This window comes from Clinocottus analis, unplaced genomic scaffold, assembly GCF_023055335.1.
Source record: "Clinocottus analis isolate CAN_PGR_092001 unplaced genomic scaffold, fCliAna1.0.p SCAF_28, whole genome shotgun sequence".
Classification (NCBI taxonomy): domain Eukaryota; kingdom Metazoa; phylum Chordata; class Actinopteri; order Perciformes; family Cottidae; genus Clinocottus; species Clinocottus analis.
In genome coordinates this window covers 1,553,242-1,573,333 of record NW_027176020.1, presented here as the reverse complement: position 1 = coordinate 1,573,333, position 20,092 = coordinate 1,553,242, and the positions used below count along the sequence as shown (strand labels likewise).

General features: G+C 47.4%; 1 protein-coding gene across 1 annotated transcript in view; it reads left to right on the top strand.

The window, feature by feature from the left end:
* The first annotated feature begins 18,955 nt into the window (after positions 1-18,955).
* lnx1 (ligand of numb-protein X 1) overlaps positions 18,956-20,092 on the top strand; it is a 25,349-nt gene continuing 24,212 nt past the window's right edge. The window contains exon 1 of the mRNA XM_068592696.1: positions 18,956-19,450. Coding sequence (XP_068448797.1) covers positions 18,987-19,450 — 464 coding nt within the window. The 5' untranslated portion in view covers positions 18,956-18,986. The remainder of the gene's footprint in view (positions 19,451-20,092) is intronic.

The window sequence follows — 20,092 nt, the reverse complement described above, 5'->3', positions numbered from 1 at the left end:
AATCAAAGAGATCGTCATTAATGTGTTCTAGTCCCAGATCCCTGATGATGGGATGGTTGTATAGAAGTCTACGCTTCATGTGTTAAAGCTGCATTCTCTCTCCTGACCACCAGGGGGCGACTCCTCTGGTTGTATAGAAGTCTATGCTTCATGTGTTAAAGCTGCATTCTCTCTCCTGACCACCAGGGGGCGACTCCTCTGGTTGTATAGAAGTCTATGCTTCATGTGTTAAAGCTGAATTCTCTCTCCTGTGGTTGTATAGAAGTCTATGCTTCATGTGTTGAAGCTGCATTCTCTCTCCTGACCACCAGGGGGCGACTCCTCTGGTTGTATAGAAGTCTATGCTTCATGTGTTCAAGCTGCATTCTCTCTCCTGACCACCAGGGGGCGACTCCTCTGGTTGTATAGAAGTCTATGCTTCATGTGTTAAAGCTGAATTCTCTCTCCTGTGGTTGTATAGAAGTCTATGCTTCATGTGTTGAAGCTGCATTCTCTCTCCTGACCACCAGGGGGCGACTCCTTTGGTTGTATAGAAGTCTATGCTTCATGTGTTGAAGCTGCATTCTCTCTCCTCTGGTTGTGTAGAAGTCTATGCTTCATGTGTTAAGGCTGAATATTCTCTCCTGTGGTTGTATAGAAGTCTATGCTTCATGTGTTAAAGCTGCATTCTCTCTCCTGACCACCAGGGGGCGACTCCTCTGGTTGTATAGAAGTCTATGCTTCATGTGTTGAAGCTGCATTCTCTCTCCTCTGGTTGTATAGAAGTCTATGCTTCATGCGTTAAAGCTGCATTCTCTCTCCTCTGGTTGTATAGAAGTCTATGCTTCATGTGTTCAAGCTGCATTCTCTCTCCTGACCACCAGGGGGCGACTCCTTTGGTTGTATAGAAGTCTCTGACTATACATACAGGTCCGAGGCGGTGCAGAGACCGGACAGTAGTCGTGCGTTCCCTCCGTATAAGTCTATATTTATTTGACGGCACTGTGTCCTCCACTCAGGGTTAATCAAGTGAATCACTGCGAGCTTTTTGCATTGGAGGACGAAAAGAGAGGGAGGGAGGGATCGGGTGGGGGGGGGGAGAAGGGAGGGGGGGAACACGTGAAGGCCGTCTCATCCATCCATGAAGTTATTACAGTAACACGTTTAAGTGTTATTTATGACTGTGAAGCAGAGAGAGGGCCTCTTGCGCTGCAGCTTAAATGTCATGATAATTACATGATAATGAATCGCCGGTGCAGCCGTGCAGAGGAAGTGGGAGGAGCTTAACGGTCACATGTCACCAACATGCGGACGAGTTGTGATGCGAGGGAGATGTGTGAGATCGATGCTGCTGTGAGGGAAAAAGAGCGACGACGACTTCAACAACCTTTTGTTTCCGTCTGCAGAACCAGACACAGATCACTCTTCCAGATCAGTTCGCTCCTCTGGTTGTATAGAAGTCTATGCTTCATGTGTTAAAGCTGCATTCTCTCTCCTGACCACCAGGGGGCGACTCCTCTGGTTGTATAGAAGTCTATGCTTCATGTGTTAAAGCTGCATTCTCTCTCCTGACCACCAGGGGGCGACACCTCTGGTTGTATAGAAGTCAATGCTTCATGTGTTAAAGCTGCATTCTCTCTCCTGGCCACCAGGGGGAGACTCCTCTGGTTGTATAGAAGTCTATGCTTCATGTGTTAAAGCTGCATTCTCTCTCCTGGCCACCAGGGGGAGACTCCTCTGGTTGTATAGAAGTCTATGCTTCATGTGTTAAAGCTGCATTCTCTCTACTGAAGAGAAAACAAATCTAAATCCATTCAAATGAACAAAATAATACAATTACTTCTGCTTTTGAAGGTCAGTTTGGATGATTTTAAGAACCAATAATGTAGAACAAACATTTGTTTAAGCGCTGTACGGTTTCACAATCGTTTCGGGGGGATGAAAAAAGGTTAATCTGGAGCCCTGTTTTCAACTGTGAGTCATGAACTACTCCCACTGACATATTCCCAGAAACATAACCTTTAAGCGAGAGCTTTTTGAGCAAAGAATTACAGTAACCACAGCGGGGCTGCCATTTCCAGAGCTGTTAATGGAGCAATCTTTTCATACTTCCATGAACACTACAATGTGGTCAATTAGTGAGTCGCAGCAGGCGGAGAGGTTCAGGTTCTTAGTCACCGCTGTGAAGGGCTCAGGTGGAGCGACTGACAAGAGAAGCCAGGCAAGAAAAGTTCTGTTGTAAACGTGTATAAACGCACAAGTATTGGAAAAGTGATGTAAACCTGATGAAGCTACGAAGTTAAGGTCAAAACTAATAGTCTCACAGCAGAGGACACGCAGGGTATCGGTTCACAGCCCACCCAGAGGAGGGAACGTTGTTTAAGTCCTTTAAACACTGTCCAAAAATAGGTTTTGAGGACTATTTTAAAAGACATTCATACGAATGACGGAATCCTAAAATAACAACGCAACAGTGTTAGCTACGGACGTAATGTTAGGTACAGACCTAAACGTTAGCTACGGATGTACCGTTAGCTATGGACAAAATGTTAGCTACAGACAAAGGATGTAACGTACAAACGTAATGTTAGCTACAGACGTAATGTTAGCTACAGACGTAATGTTAGCTCCAAACGTAATGTTAGCTCTGGACAGAATATTAGCTATAGACGTAGTGTTAGCTATAGATATAATGTTAGCTACAGACATAATGTTAGTTACATATGTAACATTAGCTATAGACAGAATGTTAGCTACAGACGTGATGTTAGCTATTGACCAAATGTTAGCTACAGGCGTAGTGTTAGCTACAGACGTAACATTAGCTCTGAACAGAATGTTAGCTACAGACGTAACATTAGCTCTGAACAGAATGTTAGCTACAGACGTAACATTAGCTCTGAACAGAATGTTAGCTACAGACGTAACATTAGCTATGGACAGAATGTTAGCTACAGCTGTAGTGCTAGCTATAGCCGTAACGTCGTCAGCAAAAAAATAAATCCCTAAACTTTTGTGCTTCTTCACTTCCTGCCTCCTTCAGAGGACTTCTCTCAGTATTTACTCCCCCTCGTTGCTCCGGGCGTCTTGCCGGCGTTCGTGCGGCGTCACAACACTTGCTCCTCGTCGCCACCGCTCGAGCGCGACTTGAACTGCCGTTACTGCAACTCCACTCCTTTTTTCATTTAAACTGCTGACAACAGGAGCCGCTGACATTTCCATCATCAGCGCTCGCTGAATGCTTTGACCTTTTCACGTTTTCCTTTTCTGACGGAGGAGACAGCTTGTGCCTCATTTCTGCAACTTTGTGACTTTGGCAGAGCGGCGTCTCGGCTGTTTTTATGCTTCCTGGACACGAAGAGTTAAGCACTGTACAAGCGGAGTAATCAGTGTACTCTTTTTGTTGTTGTTGTTGTCGTGCATTTATTGAATTGTCTCCTTTTTTTTTGACCTCCCATTTTAATCCGCGATCAGTCGAAATCTAATTTTAAAGAGATTTCTCGCCGTCATTCCGTTACACAAGATTGAAAGAAGCTCACATTTTAGCGTGCGACCGGCGCTCGTTGGCCTCCGAGGACGGATCCATCAGCGCCGGCGTTGACCCCGAGCGAGCGCCATCCATCACATCCTCCTTTTTTTAGGTGCTGGTACAAGTTCCCAGAATCCATTTCATCTGGATGGGGGGGGGGGGGGGGGGCTATTAGGATGATGGTAAACACTGCTAATCCCCCTGTGTGCTTTGTCCCCGCATTAGAATTGCAGAGTTGATCCATTGATCATTTTGTCAGGGGATTTTCGGAGGAAGAGCGAGCGACAAAACAAGTGAATTTATTTTGTGATCCACGAGGCGCGATGTGGAGTCGTTTGTGTGTTGTGTGATAATTTATGATCCTTGTTTTAATTGCTCAGTGTTTAATTAATCCCGACTTTGTCTCCCTCAAGTCTTCTGCTGCGTTATTGCTTCCTGGGTCTTCAGGGTCTGGAAGCCTGAGATTCAATCAGGCGATTTATTTTCAGCGCAACTTGTGAGGCGGGTTGTTGTTGTTGTTGTTGTTGTTGTTGTTGTAGATGCCTGATTGGATCGCGATCGGAGAAAAGTGTTTGATTTTCTAACGGATCCTTCAGAATAAAAGAGCCAATTATTCCTTCTGTTTGCTCTTCCTGTCGACCTGCAGCGAGCAACGCAAGCAAAGATCAGATAGTTCACACCTCCTCCCTCGTTCTCTTCTCCTCCCTCCTCCCTCCTCATCCTCTCACATCCTCCCTCTCTTCTCCTCCTTCCTTTCTTCCTCTCTTCTTGTCCTTCCTCATCATCTCACCTCGTCTTTCACGCTCTTCTTCTCCCTCCTCGACTTATCACCTCCTCCCTTCCTCTCTTCTTCGCTCTCCTCCTTCTTCATCCTCTCACCTCCTCCCTCTCTTCTACTTCCTTTCTTCCTCTCTTTTTGTCCTTCCTCATCCTCTCTTCTCTCTCCTCATCATCTCACCTCTTCCATCCCTCTTTTCTCCTTCGTCCTCGACCTCTCCCCTCCTCCTGTCTCTCCTCACTCACCTCTTCCCTCTCTCCTTCTCCCTCCTCACCCTCTCACACCTCCACATTTTACATTTGGCTTTTCAAAAGCTTTTATTTTGAAGCGGCCACATCAGGAAGTGGTTACCTCTCCCTCCCTCCTGTCTCCCCTCTGCTCACCTGTGGAGAGGAACTCCTGTTTCAGGATTTATGGTGAACACTTTGATGCGCTGTGGGTGGAGCCCACATGTCCTCCACACCTGGCTGTGATCCTGAGGTAATGCGGTCCAGGTCGTCTCCGCAGGCGGTCCGGCTGAACGCTTCCAGCCACAGACGATGAATTCATTCACCGATACGATGCGAAGAGACGAGCCAACAGAGCGTCTGCTGCAGCGCGGAAACCTCGAGGCCGCGACTCAAACGCCACAAACGTTTCATCGTTGACTTTACGCCGAATATTTGCACAAAAAGCACAATTCAAAACAGGAAATGAAGGATTTATCTGTATTGAAACAAACAACTTGATGTTAGTGGTTTTATTTTGTACGATAATCTGTTTCGAGCTCGAACGCTGCACGAGGACCTCCAACGCTTCACGAGGACCTTGAACGCTTCACGAGGACCTCCAACGCTTCACGAGGACCTTGAACGCTGCACGAGGACCTTGAACGCTTCACAAGGACCTCAAACACCTCCAACGCTTCATGATGACCGCTACACTAATGCAACACAAGGACCTTGAACGCTGCACGAGGACCTTGAACGCTGCACGAGGACCTACAACGCTTCACGAGGACCTGGAACACTCCACGAGGATCTTGAACGCTGCATGAGGACCTCCAACATTTTACAAAGACCTTGAACGGTCCGTGAGGACCTTGATCACTCCACGAGGACCTTGAACGCTGCACGAGGACCTCCAACGCTCCACGAGGACCTTGAACGCTGCACGAGGACCTCCAACGCTCCACGAGGACCTTGAACGCTGCACGAGGACCTCCAACGCTTCACAGAGACCTTGAACGCTGCACGAGTGAAGGTCATACTTTACTCTCTAACATCTGTTTTACATTGACAGTGAAAACATTATAATTACCTTCGTCCAATGCTGGTTTTTCTGAGTAGAGCTTGAAGGCACCGTGTCAGTCCATCCTCGCTTTACCTTCCACATCTTCCACCACAAGGACGACCTCACGCTGCTGGTCTTACCGGGTGTTGGACGTGGTCTCCTCCTGACCTGATGTTCTCGTGTTGATCAGGTTCTTTAGGTCTTAGTTTGTCTTGTGTTGGTTCTCTCATGAGGCAGCAAACGGTTCGTTTAGCCGCCGCCCGCGGTACCGAGCGCTCTTCCTCACAAACGAGGCGCCTCATTGAGGTGCCTCAAGGTCAGAGGGCGCCGCCCCGACCCGCCGGCAGACCCGCGCACACGCCGGCACGTGTTCCCGCCAGCTGGCTCGTTTAACATGCGCATATGATTACGGTTTTAAGATATTAAAACGCGTCGATGGCTGGCGTCGAAACGCCGCCGCGCGAGCTAATCCTCGCTCGACCCGCAACCGCAGCTGCCGCTAACGTCGCTGCGTTCAGATCACACTTTGCAGAGGAATTAAGACCCTACAGCTGGCGCGTGTGTGTGTGTGTGTGTGTGTGTGCGTGTGTGTGTGTGTGTGTGTGTGTGTGTGTGTGTGTGTGTGTGCCGGTCTGCGTGTGCTGTTCAGGTTTTGTTTTGTAGTTTCAGAAATGCTCAGATTGATTCCTCTCCACATGGAGACTTGGCTGCTTCTGGACTTCAACCTGCAGTGTTTTCAACGTCTGAGCATATCCAAGAACCTTTGAAGAAGTCGTTGGGTTTCTAACCTTCGGACCTGAAACGTGGGCTCTTCCTCTGGGCATCTAATCTCTGCAAAGGGTTAGCTCGATGTTTCAAAGGATGTTCCTAAAACTAGAATATTATTGGCATATTCTACATGTTTTAAGCGGGAAAAATGCTAAAGATAAAACATCCCAATTGTATGAATTTAAACCCAAAATATCCCGAATACAGTAGCGCCTTATCTTATGCTTTTGACGTAATTTGGGGCTAGAGGGGCGGAGCCTCAGGCCCCCGGGATTAAAGCCCCACCTAAAGGGGGATTACCAACCAGAGGACCCCTCTCGGGGCCGACGCTGAGATTAAAGAGGCCGGATTCCAACCGGACACGGCCGTCTTTAAAACGCACGAAATGGCAGAACGTTCTTCTTGATTTTAACCTTTTATTTTTGGCGGGATAATCCCCGTGGGATTATTTAATCTCATTTAAACGCCGTCCCGGGCCGGAGATCGAGAGGATGTCACCGATACGAGGATACAGGCCAACCCCCCTCCATCCTCCTCTTCCTCATCCTCGCTGTGATGCTAACCTCACGATGCTAACTTCATGATGCTAACCTCACGATGCTAACCTCACGATGCTAACCTCACGACCACCTCCCTCCTCTATAAGTCATTTACCTTAAAAGCCTTCAGCCTCCCTTGTATTAGCCATCTCTCTCTCTCTCTCTCCTTTCTTTTCTCTCTCTCTCCCCCGCATCATCGTCATAGCTTCACATTCAGAATACTGTTATTCTTTATCTGACACTGACCCTGTTTTCAGCTAAGCTCTTCTCAGAAGCTCGAGCATCTTATGACACACACACACACACACACACACACACACACACACACACACACACACACACACACACACTCACACACTCACACACACTGCACACACACAAGGAAGTCAAAGACACAACGAGGCCAAAGCCTGAAAGACGAAGATGAGGGCAAGACTTTCAAAAGACTCGACACAATAGTATGATGTCACACTTATGACATCACACTTATGACATCACACCACGACTACACGTTACACGTAAATAAAAAGTTCCCCATTTACATCAATCACGTTGTGCGAAAAACAGCTCACGCCTACTTTCAGGAACAACAACACTGATCTGACAACCTTTCACAATAAAAGCCCTCGACGTATCATTTTTAGAGATACACACAGGTGTGTGACGTCACTCGTCACACCGCAGCGGGTATCGAACCCTCGAGCCCGCACGTCAACACGCTGAAAATCAGAAACCCATTTCCATGGCAACAGACAGACAGAAAAAATGGCCGCCGCGAATGGATGTCAGAAGTTGTTCCCCTCGCGGAACAATTACTCTCATCTCGTGAATTATGATTCCAGATTAACGCCTGTTGTCACGACTCGTTTCTGAGCGCGTACATGTTTGTTTGTTTGTTTGTTTGTTTATTTATTTATCTCCCCGGCAGATGAACTCGTGGAGCTGATGAGGTTCCAGATCCCCGTTGGGAAGTTAACGCGGCAAAGATCTGAAGCCTTTTTCCTTTTTTCACATGAATATTTGGAGCGAGCTGCTAAGCGATCGCAGCGAGAGGACGAGTGAATATTCATAACGCTTAATTATGAACAACGCCTAATTCATCCAGACAGAAAAAAGATGTCTGCTTCCAGAAAGAGAAGAACATAATATATACAGGAACATTTTCACAATAAAAGCCCTCGACATATGATATTAACAGGCAACATTTCACAATAAAAGCCCTCAACATAATATTCACAGACATTTCACAATAAAAGCCCTCGACATATGAAATTAACAGGCAACCTTTCACAATAAAAGCCCTCAACATAATATTCACAGACAACATTTCACAATAAAAGCCTTCCACTTATAATATTAACAGGCAACCTTTCACAATGAAAACCCTCCACATATATTTACAGGCAACCTTTCACAATAAAAGCCCTCAACGTTATATTGACAGGCAACCTTTCACAATAAAAGCCCATGACATATGATATTCACGGTTTCTGCCTTTCAGCGCGTCGTTTTCTTTGCGCCCTGCCCGCTGGGCGGGCATGCTGGGCGGCACGCTGGGCGGCACGCTGGGCGGCACGCTGGGCGGCACGCTGGGCGGCACGCCGGGCGGCACGCTGGGCGGCACGCTGGGCGGCCCGCCGGCCCTCGAGTGCAGAGACCGTCTAATAAACGGATGAGAGGATTACGGCCGTGATGAATGACTCCGTCTGTTCTTCTCCTTGTAAGTCCCGGTCATCTGGACTGTTGCATCATAAGCCCAATTTAATCACTCCGAAATACTATGAAATGATTGGAGCGGCACCAACACGGGTTCTAACAGGCCTCTTTTTCATTTTTATTACTGTACTACCTGACTGGACTTTCACATAACCGCTACTGACACCATGCAGGATGGACGGGAGATGAAATGACATTTCCTTTTTCCAGGAGAGTTTTTCCTCCACGGAATTAAAACGTCACGGTGAATCAGACCGACGGCGATCCGCACTTCAGCGGACGGAGAGCGGTTTCATGGACGCTCTGGGGGGGAGAAGGGCATGCTGGGAGACCGAGGGGAGGAAGTAGGGGGGGCGTTAACAATAGATGGACTGATCTTTGCAGTCACAGTTGTTAAAAAAAACCCTGGAAGGATCAGAGGGAAATGCTGCGCGTCATTAAAGACTCACGCTGCGTTCACATCAAAAGCGTTGAGAATATTCACGCCGCGTTTATCACGTCACTTTACTCGCTTGATACTCGTGCCTGAACGGGGGCGTGGCTTATGTCTGTAAAAAAGAAAGAAAAGAAAAGAAAAAAAGAAAAATATATATAAAAAATAAATAAAATATGTATATATATATATCTATATATATATATATATATATATATATCTATATATATATATATATATCAACCTATCACGTCAGTGCATTGACTTTGCATGAAACCTGCTGAAAAAATCCGCACTGTGTTTGTTGTGAATCTGTTTCAAATCAACAGAATAAAAGCTCGTTCTGTTTATCTGCTCATACTCTGAGTCTCTGAGACGTTTTCATCAGCCAATCAGGAGCCGGCGGCATCGGCGGCTCCTGAGTGACAGACGGGGTCGGCGGGGGCCGCCGCCAGCCTCTCGGGTGGAGCCGGATAATGAGACTGCCCCGCTGTCAAGCATCTGTGGCCCTCATCGAGTTTTTTCCTTCGCACACACACACACAAACACACAAAAACACACACACACACACACACTCTCACTTTCAGGTTTTTTTGGGAAGTGCAGAAAGCTCATCAAGCCAACGTTAGCCGTTAGCGCGTTAGCCGCCACAGATGGACAGCGCTCCAGACGGAGCCGTCAGCGGGCGAGTGGGAGTCGACCCCAGTGTTCAGCGTCCGGGTACGAACACGTCTCTGCAGGAGGAACCAGCGTGTAACGCGACACCAGAGAGACGCTCTGGTCCAGGAAGATCACCAGCAGAACCACCTGGTCCAAGATGGCGGCCGGCGGGCGCCAAAACACGAGAACGTCACCGACACGGTCACTGAAACTGAACGTATACACACTGTGAGAGGGTGTGTGTGTGTGTGTGTGTGTGTGTGTGTGTGTGTGTGTGTGTGTGTGTGTGTGTCTGGCAGCCGGAACATGAAATGAATTCATCTTCATTTGTCGACCTGCGTTTGTTGTCGTTACCTGAACAGAACCGCTGTCGCCTCACAGGACTCAGACCACCGAGCCCCAGACTGAGCCTTCATCCTCCTCTCTTTCCTTCATCCCTCTCTCTTTCCTTCATCCCCCTCTCTTCCTCGGTGTCACCGTGACATTTGACAAACGGCGTAACAGACGGTGAGCGATGGCGTTCCCGGCGGCGTTCCCGGCGTCGTCCCGTCAGAGTTGAACTCCAGACTAACGACTTATTGAAGACGTCGTTATTCGCCTCGAATTATTGTGTCAGAGCCGTGGAAATGAATATCGACTGCCCTACTTTATCAACCGAGAAGATGGAGGGAAGAGACGGAGGAGAACGCTGAGAAGCTCATGTCAGGGTGTGTTGTAGGTGTGTGTGTGTGTGTGTGTGTGTGTGTGTGTGTGTGTGTGTGTGTGTGTGTGTGTCACTGCAGGAAGTGATGAAGTGATAAAACACACACACCTTGAATTAAGTAGCCGGAGATTACCGGGAGAAATGAAAGCAGAGAAAATGTATTCATGAGAAGAAAGAAAGAAAAAACAGGAAGAAGAAGAAGAAGAAGAAAAGAAAAACAACAGCGGAGGTGAAACAGCAGCGTTTCTTTCTTCTTCTCTTTCTCTCCTGAGATTGATTCAAATGAGAAAAGGTAGAACAGAAAGATGGAGAGAAAATAATCAAAGTGCTCCAGCTGAGAGAGAGAGAGAGAGAGAGAGAGAGAGAGAGAGAGAGAGAGAGAGAGAGAGAGAGAGAGAGAGAGAGAGAGAGAGAGAGAGAGAGAGAGAGAGGGCTGCTTCCCTCTTCCTCCGTCATGAACATGCGTCATCCGCCTGCAGTGCGAAAGAATGTTTTTCCTTCAAGCTGTTGAATAATCAGCTTCACCTGTCAGAGACGAGTCTGACCCACCGGGGGCGGAGCCAAGGACCCGGCTCCGCCCACAAGCTACACTGTTACGTTGTAGTGTTGCGTTACAGTGTTGTGTTACATTGTTGCCCATCCACTAGTTTTATATCCAGTGCATCGTCGTTGTTTCTTTTAAAAAGCCTTAAAAAATGTTTTTAATGACGGACAGCTGAGGAGAGAATGATGACTAATCAACTTCACTCATACTGATAGATAGATAGATAGATAGATACATAGATAGATAGATAGATAGATAGATGGATAGATAGATAGATAGATAGATAGATAGATAGATAGATAGATAGATAGATAGATAGATAGATAGATAGATAGAGGACGAGGTTCTTTTCCTTCTCGTCTGCATCTGAATTCAATTCATCGTCGAGGATTTAGAGGAAAGTTTGTCGGAGGAACGTGAAGCACAGCTAAGCTGGGAAGAGGAGAGTGTGTGTGTGTGTGTGTGTGTGTGTGTGTGTGTGTGTGTGTGTGTGTGTGTGTGTGTGTGTGTGAGGGGAATCAGAGGAGGTGTCCTGAAGAGACACAGGGAGATTGGTTTCACCTGCACCGCAGAGTTCAGATAAACTTCAGCGCCGACGACTCAGCAGAAATGAAACAGGAAGCAGTTCAACTCAGAGAACTTCAGAGTGGAAGGAAAGTCCACACACTTGAGTCTCTGTAGCGAAACATCCTCGTCTCAAAACAAACAACAACAACAACAACAACAACACTCTGTCCAGCACCACAAACCAGCACCACGTTGAGTGGGATGTGTATTTTTGTGCGTTCGGGGTTAACCATCGACTGGGTGGCGTGGGCGGAGCTCAAAGGTCGAGCGAGTCTGAACGACCAGAGACGACACCCACCTGTCACTCAAAGAGGCCACGCCCTTAATTATGCGTAACTTTAAACCTTAATATAGTTTATAAATGTAGCCCACAAACACATTATATGAACCAGATCACTTAGAACCAAATCACTGTGTTACATTGTTGTGTTACATTGTTGTGTTACATTGTTGTGTTACATTGTTGAGTTACATTGTTGAGTTACATTGTTGAGTTACATTGTTGTGTTACATTGTTGAGTTACATTGTTGAGTTACATTGTTGTGTTATATTGTTGCATTACAATGTTGAGTTATATTGTTAAGTTATATTGTTGCATTACATTGTTGCGTTACATTGTTGAGTTACATTGTTGAGTTACATTGTTGAGTTACATTGTTGAGTTATATTGTTGAGTTATATTGTTGCGTTACATTGTTGAGTTACATTGTGTCATCTTACGTTTCGCTAGGTTGTTATCTTACATTGTTACATTATTATTAACACAATCCATATTGATCTCACAATAACAAGTAGTTTTGTGACTAATTGTGTAACAATGTGTACAACTTGAAGTCGTACGTTTCTGTGAGCGTAGCACGAAGCCGACATGAAACCTATTTTTGCTTCAGAAACACAAAACATCTTTTTTTTGTCAGTTTGTTGGCAAATAAAACCCACCAGAGCTCTGTGGAGGGAGTTCCCTCAACGTGCCGCCGCTCAGCGGAGCAGACGCAGGAGCGCTCATGTGGACAGGAAGTGGCAGTGATACCACAGCTGTAAAGGTCACCCGGCGCCGCCGCTCATCACCCGTCACTCAGCCAGCGGAGAGGCGACGCTCCTCTTCGCTGGAGATTGTTCACCGGCCGTGAACTCACACGGCAAAAACCTTCAGAACGAAAATATCACCGAGACGCCGCGAGTTCCTGAAAACACCACGTTGCAGGAGGAACGTTAGCGGGACGGGAACTGAAAGTAAAAGTGCATGAAACAAAACACCTGAAGGCTGCAGGTGCTATATGATGCATTTTAATCACCTTTGTTTCACCAACACACACACACACACACACACACACACACACACCTTAGTATCAGTCAAACACAGTTCCTGCTGCGTCATCATATTTGAACAAACTGACATTCATCTAGATTTAACACCATGTTCACTGTCTTAGTTTAGCGCGTTAGCACGCTAACACTAGCCACAAAGTACAGCTAAGGGGTGATGTCATTAGTTTTAGCGAAAATATTCAAATTTATTCGCAAAACTGAAAAAACAGTTTGACCTGCCGAAATTTTTTAAAATTCTTCCCGAGGGAAACATGAACGTCATGAGCGCCGGTGTTTGGTTTGTCCGTTCTGGGCTCCGGTAGAAACCTGGTGGACTCAGATATAGCTCCTTCTTAGCTAACGCAGAAACACAACTTACAACTTCTTAGCTAACGCAGAAACACAACTTACAACTTCTTAGCTAACGCACAAACACAACGTCCAACTTCTTAGCTAACACACACACAATGTCTAACTTCTTATCTAACGCACACACAACATCTAACTTCTTAGCTAACGCACACACACAACGTCTAACTTCTTAGCTAACACACACTCAACGTCTAACTTCTTAGTTGACGCACGAACACAACTTCGTAGCTAACGCACAAACACGATGTCTAAGTTCTTAGCTAACGCACAAACACAACGTCCCACTTCTTAGCTAACGCACAACTTTCAACTTCTTAGCTAACGCACAACAATAAACAGTGTGCACACTGTGTATTCTTGCCGTCGTGACCTCAGGGTGACTCATGGGGAAGCGTCTCGTCGTGTCTGGAGCACCTGCAGCTCAGCATCCTGTCGTTTTAAAAGCCGAGAGGGAAACCACATCTGAGGAAGAAGAAGCCAAGGTAACAACTGTTTTTGTCTAAAGCCGGAGTCGCACGCACGGCTTAACAAAAGCAGCTGTTGTCCCTCAGGAGCGAAACCACACCAAAGGAGAAGGAACAACAGGCATCACGGCGAGTGTATTGTACACAGGTTGGACATGTTCGGGGCATTATCTGGTGTTGTTACTCAGATTAGCTTCCTGCTCGTCCGCACAGCGGCTTTCTGTTAAGGAAGGAAGTGGATCATGTCGCAACATGAAGCGCTTTGTGGGTCGTAAACTGTTTATTGGGCTGCAGAAGAGGTGTCAGAGGCTGCTGGGTGACTTCTAGACAAAACAAATACAACATCTAATGTGTTATAGAGGTTCTGCTGCTCGGTGGAAACTGTTTTTATTCTCAGTTTGGCTTTTATCCCCCTCCATCTCTCCCTGTCTCGACTCTAAAACATCATTCCAGTTTCCCCTGAAATCCCAGAGCAGGTTTGGGCGGTTCTCTTGTTTACCTTTTCCTCTGGCCCCGCCCCCTCTGCTCTGCCACTTCCTGCTCACCTTGGCCCGTTCCAGGTGAGCAGGTTCCAGAGCTCTCACACGGCCAGCAGTCTTTCCTCACGGCTCTCCCACGGGGTCGCGAAAAAAATAACTTCCCCCGGGACGGCCGGTCGGATAGCATTTCTCCTCCTGAAGAGCGGCGGCCAATCGGCGGCCTGCGTGAGCGGGACAAAGTCCTCTGAGTCCCCCCCTCCCCCCCTCTGGAGGGTTTAACGTTACACCCTCTGCAGCTCTACCTGTGCAGGTGAACCGCTGAAAGTGAACGTCGCTCATGAAGACGCGTAAGTAGCTTCCTTTAAACTACAAGAGAGACTTTGTGCTGGAGACGCTGCTCCAGCGGCCGTACTGGTTTCACTGGTTTACCTTGAACCTGTGTGAGTGTTGTGTGTCTGAGTGTGTGGTTGTTGTACGTATCAGTGTTGTATGAGTGTGATTGTTGTGTGATTGTCCGTGTTGTGTGAGTCTAGTGTGATTGTTGTGTGAGTGTCTGTGTTGTGTGTCTGACAGACACTTCAGGAGCTTCACATCTGCCTCCAGCTGTTCTCTCAGACGACACACACACACACACACACACACACACACACACACATACACACACACACCTCATGCGGTGGTCCTGAAGCATCAGCAGGTGAAAGAAAGAAGAAGTTTAATTTATTTATCATAAGAAGTTTCTTCAGTGAATCAAATTCTGCAGAGAAGTAGAAGAAAAAAAGCTTCCTGGAATTTTACTCCAACGTGTCTGAACGCGACAGACTATGCCGGTTTACACACACACACACACACACACACACACACACACACACACACACACACACACACACACACCTGCGTGCACGTCACACACACTGTGTGTGTCGCAGCGCGCGCAACACGACTCACAATGATTAACTAACTAAAGCGCTCACTTGCACTTTGTCTGACTGCGTCTTTTTCTTCTCAGGGCGCGTTTGTTTGATTGATATGTATGATTTATTGTGTGTGTGTGTGTGTGTGTGTGTGTATGTGTGTATGTAGTTGTTGAATCAAAGGCGTGGTTGATGTGTACACAGTTCAGCGTCGACCTCAGAGTGTTGACGCTGACACCTTCTCCTGGTCGGGGTCGTTTCTCACGCTCTGTCATTGTGAGGCAAGACGACAATGACGACAACAACGACAACAACGACAACAAAACTCTGACTCGGCGGGCCTCGTGTCATTGTTAACTCGTTAACTCGTCAAAGGTCACGGCAGAGTGACGCGAGAGCGGCTCAGCGGCCTGATCCAAAGCTCTGAACCTCAGGATGAGAGCGCATGCTCCTGAGGCGCGGGAGTGTCCTCCTGTGTGAAAGTGTGTGCGTGTGTGCGTGTGTGTGTGTGTGTGTGTGTGTGTGTGTGTGTGTGTGTGTGTGTGTGACATGTCTCTGCTTGTGTTTGTGTGCAGGTAAAAGTTTGACTGCGGTCGTGTGATTTCTAAACGCTTAATTGTTTCCAGTCGGGCTGGAAGCTTGTCGGCCATTTTGTTTTCACATCCCTGCGTTCTCCTATCGCTTCTCTTCTTCTTCTTCTTCTTCTTCTCTTCTTCTTATCTTGTCTTGTCTTTTTCTCTTGTCTTTTTATCTTGTCTTCTTCTTCACTTCTCTTCTTCTTCTCTTGTCTTCTTCTTCTTCTCTTCTTCTTCTCTTGTCTTCTTCTCTTGTCTTCTCTTCTTCTCTTGTCTTCTTCTTCTTCTTCTTCTTCTTCTCTTGTCTTCTTCTCTTGTCTTCTTCTTCTTCTCTTGTCTTCTCTTCTTCTCTTGTCTTCTTCTTCTTCTTCTTCTTCTTCTTCTTCTTCTTCTTCTTCTCTTGTCTTCTTCTTCTTCTTCTTCTTCTTCTTCTTCTTCTTCTCTTGTCTTCTTCTCTTGTCTTCTTCTTCTTCTCTTGTCTTCTCTTCTTCTCTTGTCTTCTTCTTCTTCTTCTTCTTCTTCTTCTTCTTCTTCTCTTGTCTTCTTCTTCTCTTGTCTTCTTCTTCATCTCTTCTCTTCTTCTTCTCTTGTCTTCTTCTTCTTCACTTCTCTTCTTCTTCTCTTGTCTTCTTCTTCTTCTCTTCTTCTTCTCTTGTCTTCTTCTCTTGTCTTCTCTTCTTCTCTTGTCTTCTTCTTCTTCTTCTTCTTCTTCTCTTGTCTTCTTCTCTTGTCTTCTTCTTCTTCTCTTGTCTTCTCTTCTTCTCTTGTCTTCTTCTTCTTCTTCTTCTTCTTCTTCTTCTTCTTCTTCTTCTCTTGTCTTCTTCTTCTTCTTCTTCTTCTTCTTCTCTTGTCTTCTTCTCTTGTCTTCTTCTTCTTCTCTTGTCTTCTCTTCTTCTCTTGTCTTCTTCTTCTTCTTCTTCTTCTTCTTCTTCTTCTTCTTCTTCTTCTTCTTCTTCTTCTTCTTCTTCTTCTCTTGTCTTCTTCTTCTCTTGTCTTCTTCTTCATCTCTTCTCTTCTTCTTCTCTTGTCTTCTTCTTCTTCTCTTGTCTTCTTCTTCTCTTGTCTTCTTCTCTTGTCTTCTCTTCCCCCAGAGAGAACGGGCGTTAAAAGCAGACGATGTTTCAGGTTCAGATCCGGCGTTCAGAGGGAGGAGATCAAAAACCGCCTTCGTGTTCCATTTTACTTTAACGTCCTCGTCTCCTTTTGTCGTCTCTCCTCTTCCGTCTCTCGCTTCCTTTCTTCACCTGTGTGGCGATGGGATCTCACCTGCGGGCTTCAGACGGCGGCTTCAAGGCGCCGCCGGCGCTCAGCGGGGGAGATGTTCAGTGGGCTCGGCCTCAAAGACGCCAGCGAGGCTCACAGGCGGCTCCGCTCACAGGCGGCTCCGCTCGCAAAAACTAAACCAGGACGGCCGGTTCCTTTTCTGCAGATGTGTGACTCCTCTGGTTGTATAGAAGTCTATGCTTCATGCGTTAAAGCTGCATTCTCTCTCCTGACCACCAGGGGGCGACTCCTCTGGTTGTATAGAAGTCTATGCTTCACGTGTTAAAGCTGCATTCTCTCTCCTGACCACCAGGGGGCGACTCCTCTGGTTGTATAGAAGTCTATGCTTCATGCGTTGAAGCTGCATTCTCTCTCCTGACCACCAGGGGGCGACTCCTCTGGTTGTATAGAAGTCTATGCTTCATGTGTTGAAGCTGCATTCTCTCTCCTGACCACCAGGGGGCGACTCCCCTGGTTGTATAGAAGTCTATGCTTCATGTGTTAAAGCTGCATTCTCTCTCCTGACCACCAGGGGGCGACTCCTCTGGTTGTATAGAAGTCTATGCTTCATGTGTTAAAGCTGCATTCTCTCTCCTGACCACCAGGGGGCGACTCCCCTGGTTGTATAGAAGTCTATGCTTCATGTGTTAAAGCTGCATTCTCTCTCCTGACCATCAGGGGGCGACTCCCCTGGTTGTATAGAAGTCTATGCTTCATGTGTTAAAGCTGCATTTTCTCTCCTGACCACCAGGGGGCGACTCCTCTGGTTGTATAGAAGTCTATGCTTCATGTGTTGTTTTTCCATCTCTTGTCTTTCATAAACGTTGTCGTTTTGTCGTTTTGTTTAAAGAAAACATGCTTTTCAAATCCCTCCGTCGGCTTCCCGGGTTAAGAGGACAACGCGGCGATCACTCGGATTACATTTATAGTTGTTGTTGTTGTTGTTTAGATCTCGCTAAGCGGCCCGACAGCGGGTCTCCCTGTTGCCAAGGTGACGTCTGTCTGACTGAGCCCATCTGCTCGTGGCCATGTGCTCCAGCAGCTCGCCGCCGCGGACATGACGAGTCCGCTGGCACGCCCGCACTGCTGATGTAAAGCTGCAAAAAACAACAACAACAACAACAAAAGAACAGTTTAAAATCCTGTCACACCCCTTAGCCGTGTGTGTGTGTGTGTGTGTGTGTGTGTGTGTGTGTGATGCAGGCGCTGGAGGCTTATCTGTGTGTCTCTCCGGCGCTACACTCGAGTAATATTGATGTCGCCGCATCTCGAGCAGGAATCTGGGGAGTTCGATCCTCTGCTCCGCGCCAGCTGAGGAAATGTTAAAAAAAAAAAAACACACACCACAAAAAAAAAGAAAAGAAAGTTGCCGCTCTGATTTTGTGAAAGAGAAACTCTGCTCATGAATATTTTCACACCCTGATGAGCGCCGGCTCCCTTCCCCTCAGTGATGGGATGTACAATTGTTCTCGTACACCAGAGAATGTGAAGTACAGAAGTAAACGGGCGAACTAGAAGCATACAGGGTTGTTCAGCTCGTCCTCAGAAATACTTTAAAAATCACCCCAAAAAATGTTTTGAGACAGAAGAGATGACGACAGGCGGCAACCAGCGAGTCGGAAAAGCTGCATTCTCTCTCCTGACCACCAGGGGGCAACTCCTCTGATTGTATAGAAGTCTCCTTCACGTGTTAAAGCTGCATTCTCTCCATTGACCACCAGGGCCGACTCCTCTGGTTGTATAGAAGTCTATGCTTCATGTGTTAAAGCTGCATTCTCTCTCCTGACCACCAGGAGGCGACTCCTCTGGTTGTATAGAAGTCTTTATAAGTGACTCTACTTCTCTCTTGATGTATTCCCTCAGTAAACATTGTAAACATGAGTTTATGTCTCAATCTCTAGTTTCTAGTCTTCTTCTATACAGCATGATGTTCATTTACTACATTATGGTCTGTTAGAGTCAAACAGACCATAAAGCAGGGGACGCTTTAGGGGCGGGGCTAAAGGGTGATTGACAGATCTCTAGCAGAGTAATGGTGTTTCCTCCTCTACTTCCTCTCTGACCCTATGCTCCTCTTCCTCTCAGTTTCTCTGTTCCCGACCTCTTCGTCGCTGGAGTCCAGATGAGCATCCAGGAGGAGAGCGCTCCGCCCGAAGGCGCCGCCGCCATCGCGATGGCCGAGGCGTCGGCTCCGCCCCTTTCCCCGTCGGACTACGGGCTCTTGCCCTCCCCGCCCTCGGACCTGTGCGCCAAGTGCGGCCACAGCCACCAGCTGGAGGAGAACCACGAGTACCTGTACACGGACGAGGTGGACGACGACCTGGTGTGCCACATCTGCCTGCAGGCGCTCATCCGGCCCCTGGACACGCCCTGCGGACACACCTACTGCCAGGAGTGCCTCACCAGCTTCCTGCTGGAGAGCGACTTCTGCCCCGTGTGCCGCGCCGCGCTCATGCTGCAGAGCTGCAGGAAGTCCAGCCTGCTGGTGCACAAGCTGCTGGACAAGCTGAGCGTGGCGTGCCCCTTCACCGGGCTCTGCGACGACACGCTGCCGCGGGGCGACCTGGAGGACCACATCAAGTGCAGGTAGGATGTGCTCTGCGTTAGCTAAGGGGGGGACGGGTAGCGATAGCATGCTAACCATGCTAGTGCTCTTAACAATACTCATCTGAAGATGAGCTCGTCAATATCTGGTAAAAAACACGATGACCTGCGGTGGACACGCCATCCTCCTCGTCCTCTTCCTCCTCCTCTTCCTCCTTCCTTTCATCTGCAGCTCCTCTGTTGACTTGTCATTAAAAGACAGAGCTTTGGGTTTCCCTCCGTCTGGATCCGTCTTTATTAACGCTCATTAACACTCCCTTTAGCCCAAAGGCCTCTGGGAGAATTAATCTCACCGCACATCAACACACACAAACCAGTGTTTCCCATTCATTTGGAAGTTCTGAAGCATAGACTTCTATACAACCAGAGGAGTCGCCCCCTGGTGGTCAGGAGAGAGAATGCAGCTTTAACACATGAAGCATAGACTTCTATACAACCAGAGGAGTCACCCCTGGTGGTCAGGAGAGAGAATGCAGCTTTAACACATGAAGCATAGACTTCTATACAACCAGAGGAGTCGCCCCCTGGTGGTCAGGAGAGAGAATGCAGCTTTAACACATGAAGCATAGACTTCTATACAACCAGAGGAGTCACCCCTGGTGGTCAGGAGAGAGAATGCAGCTT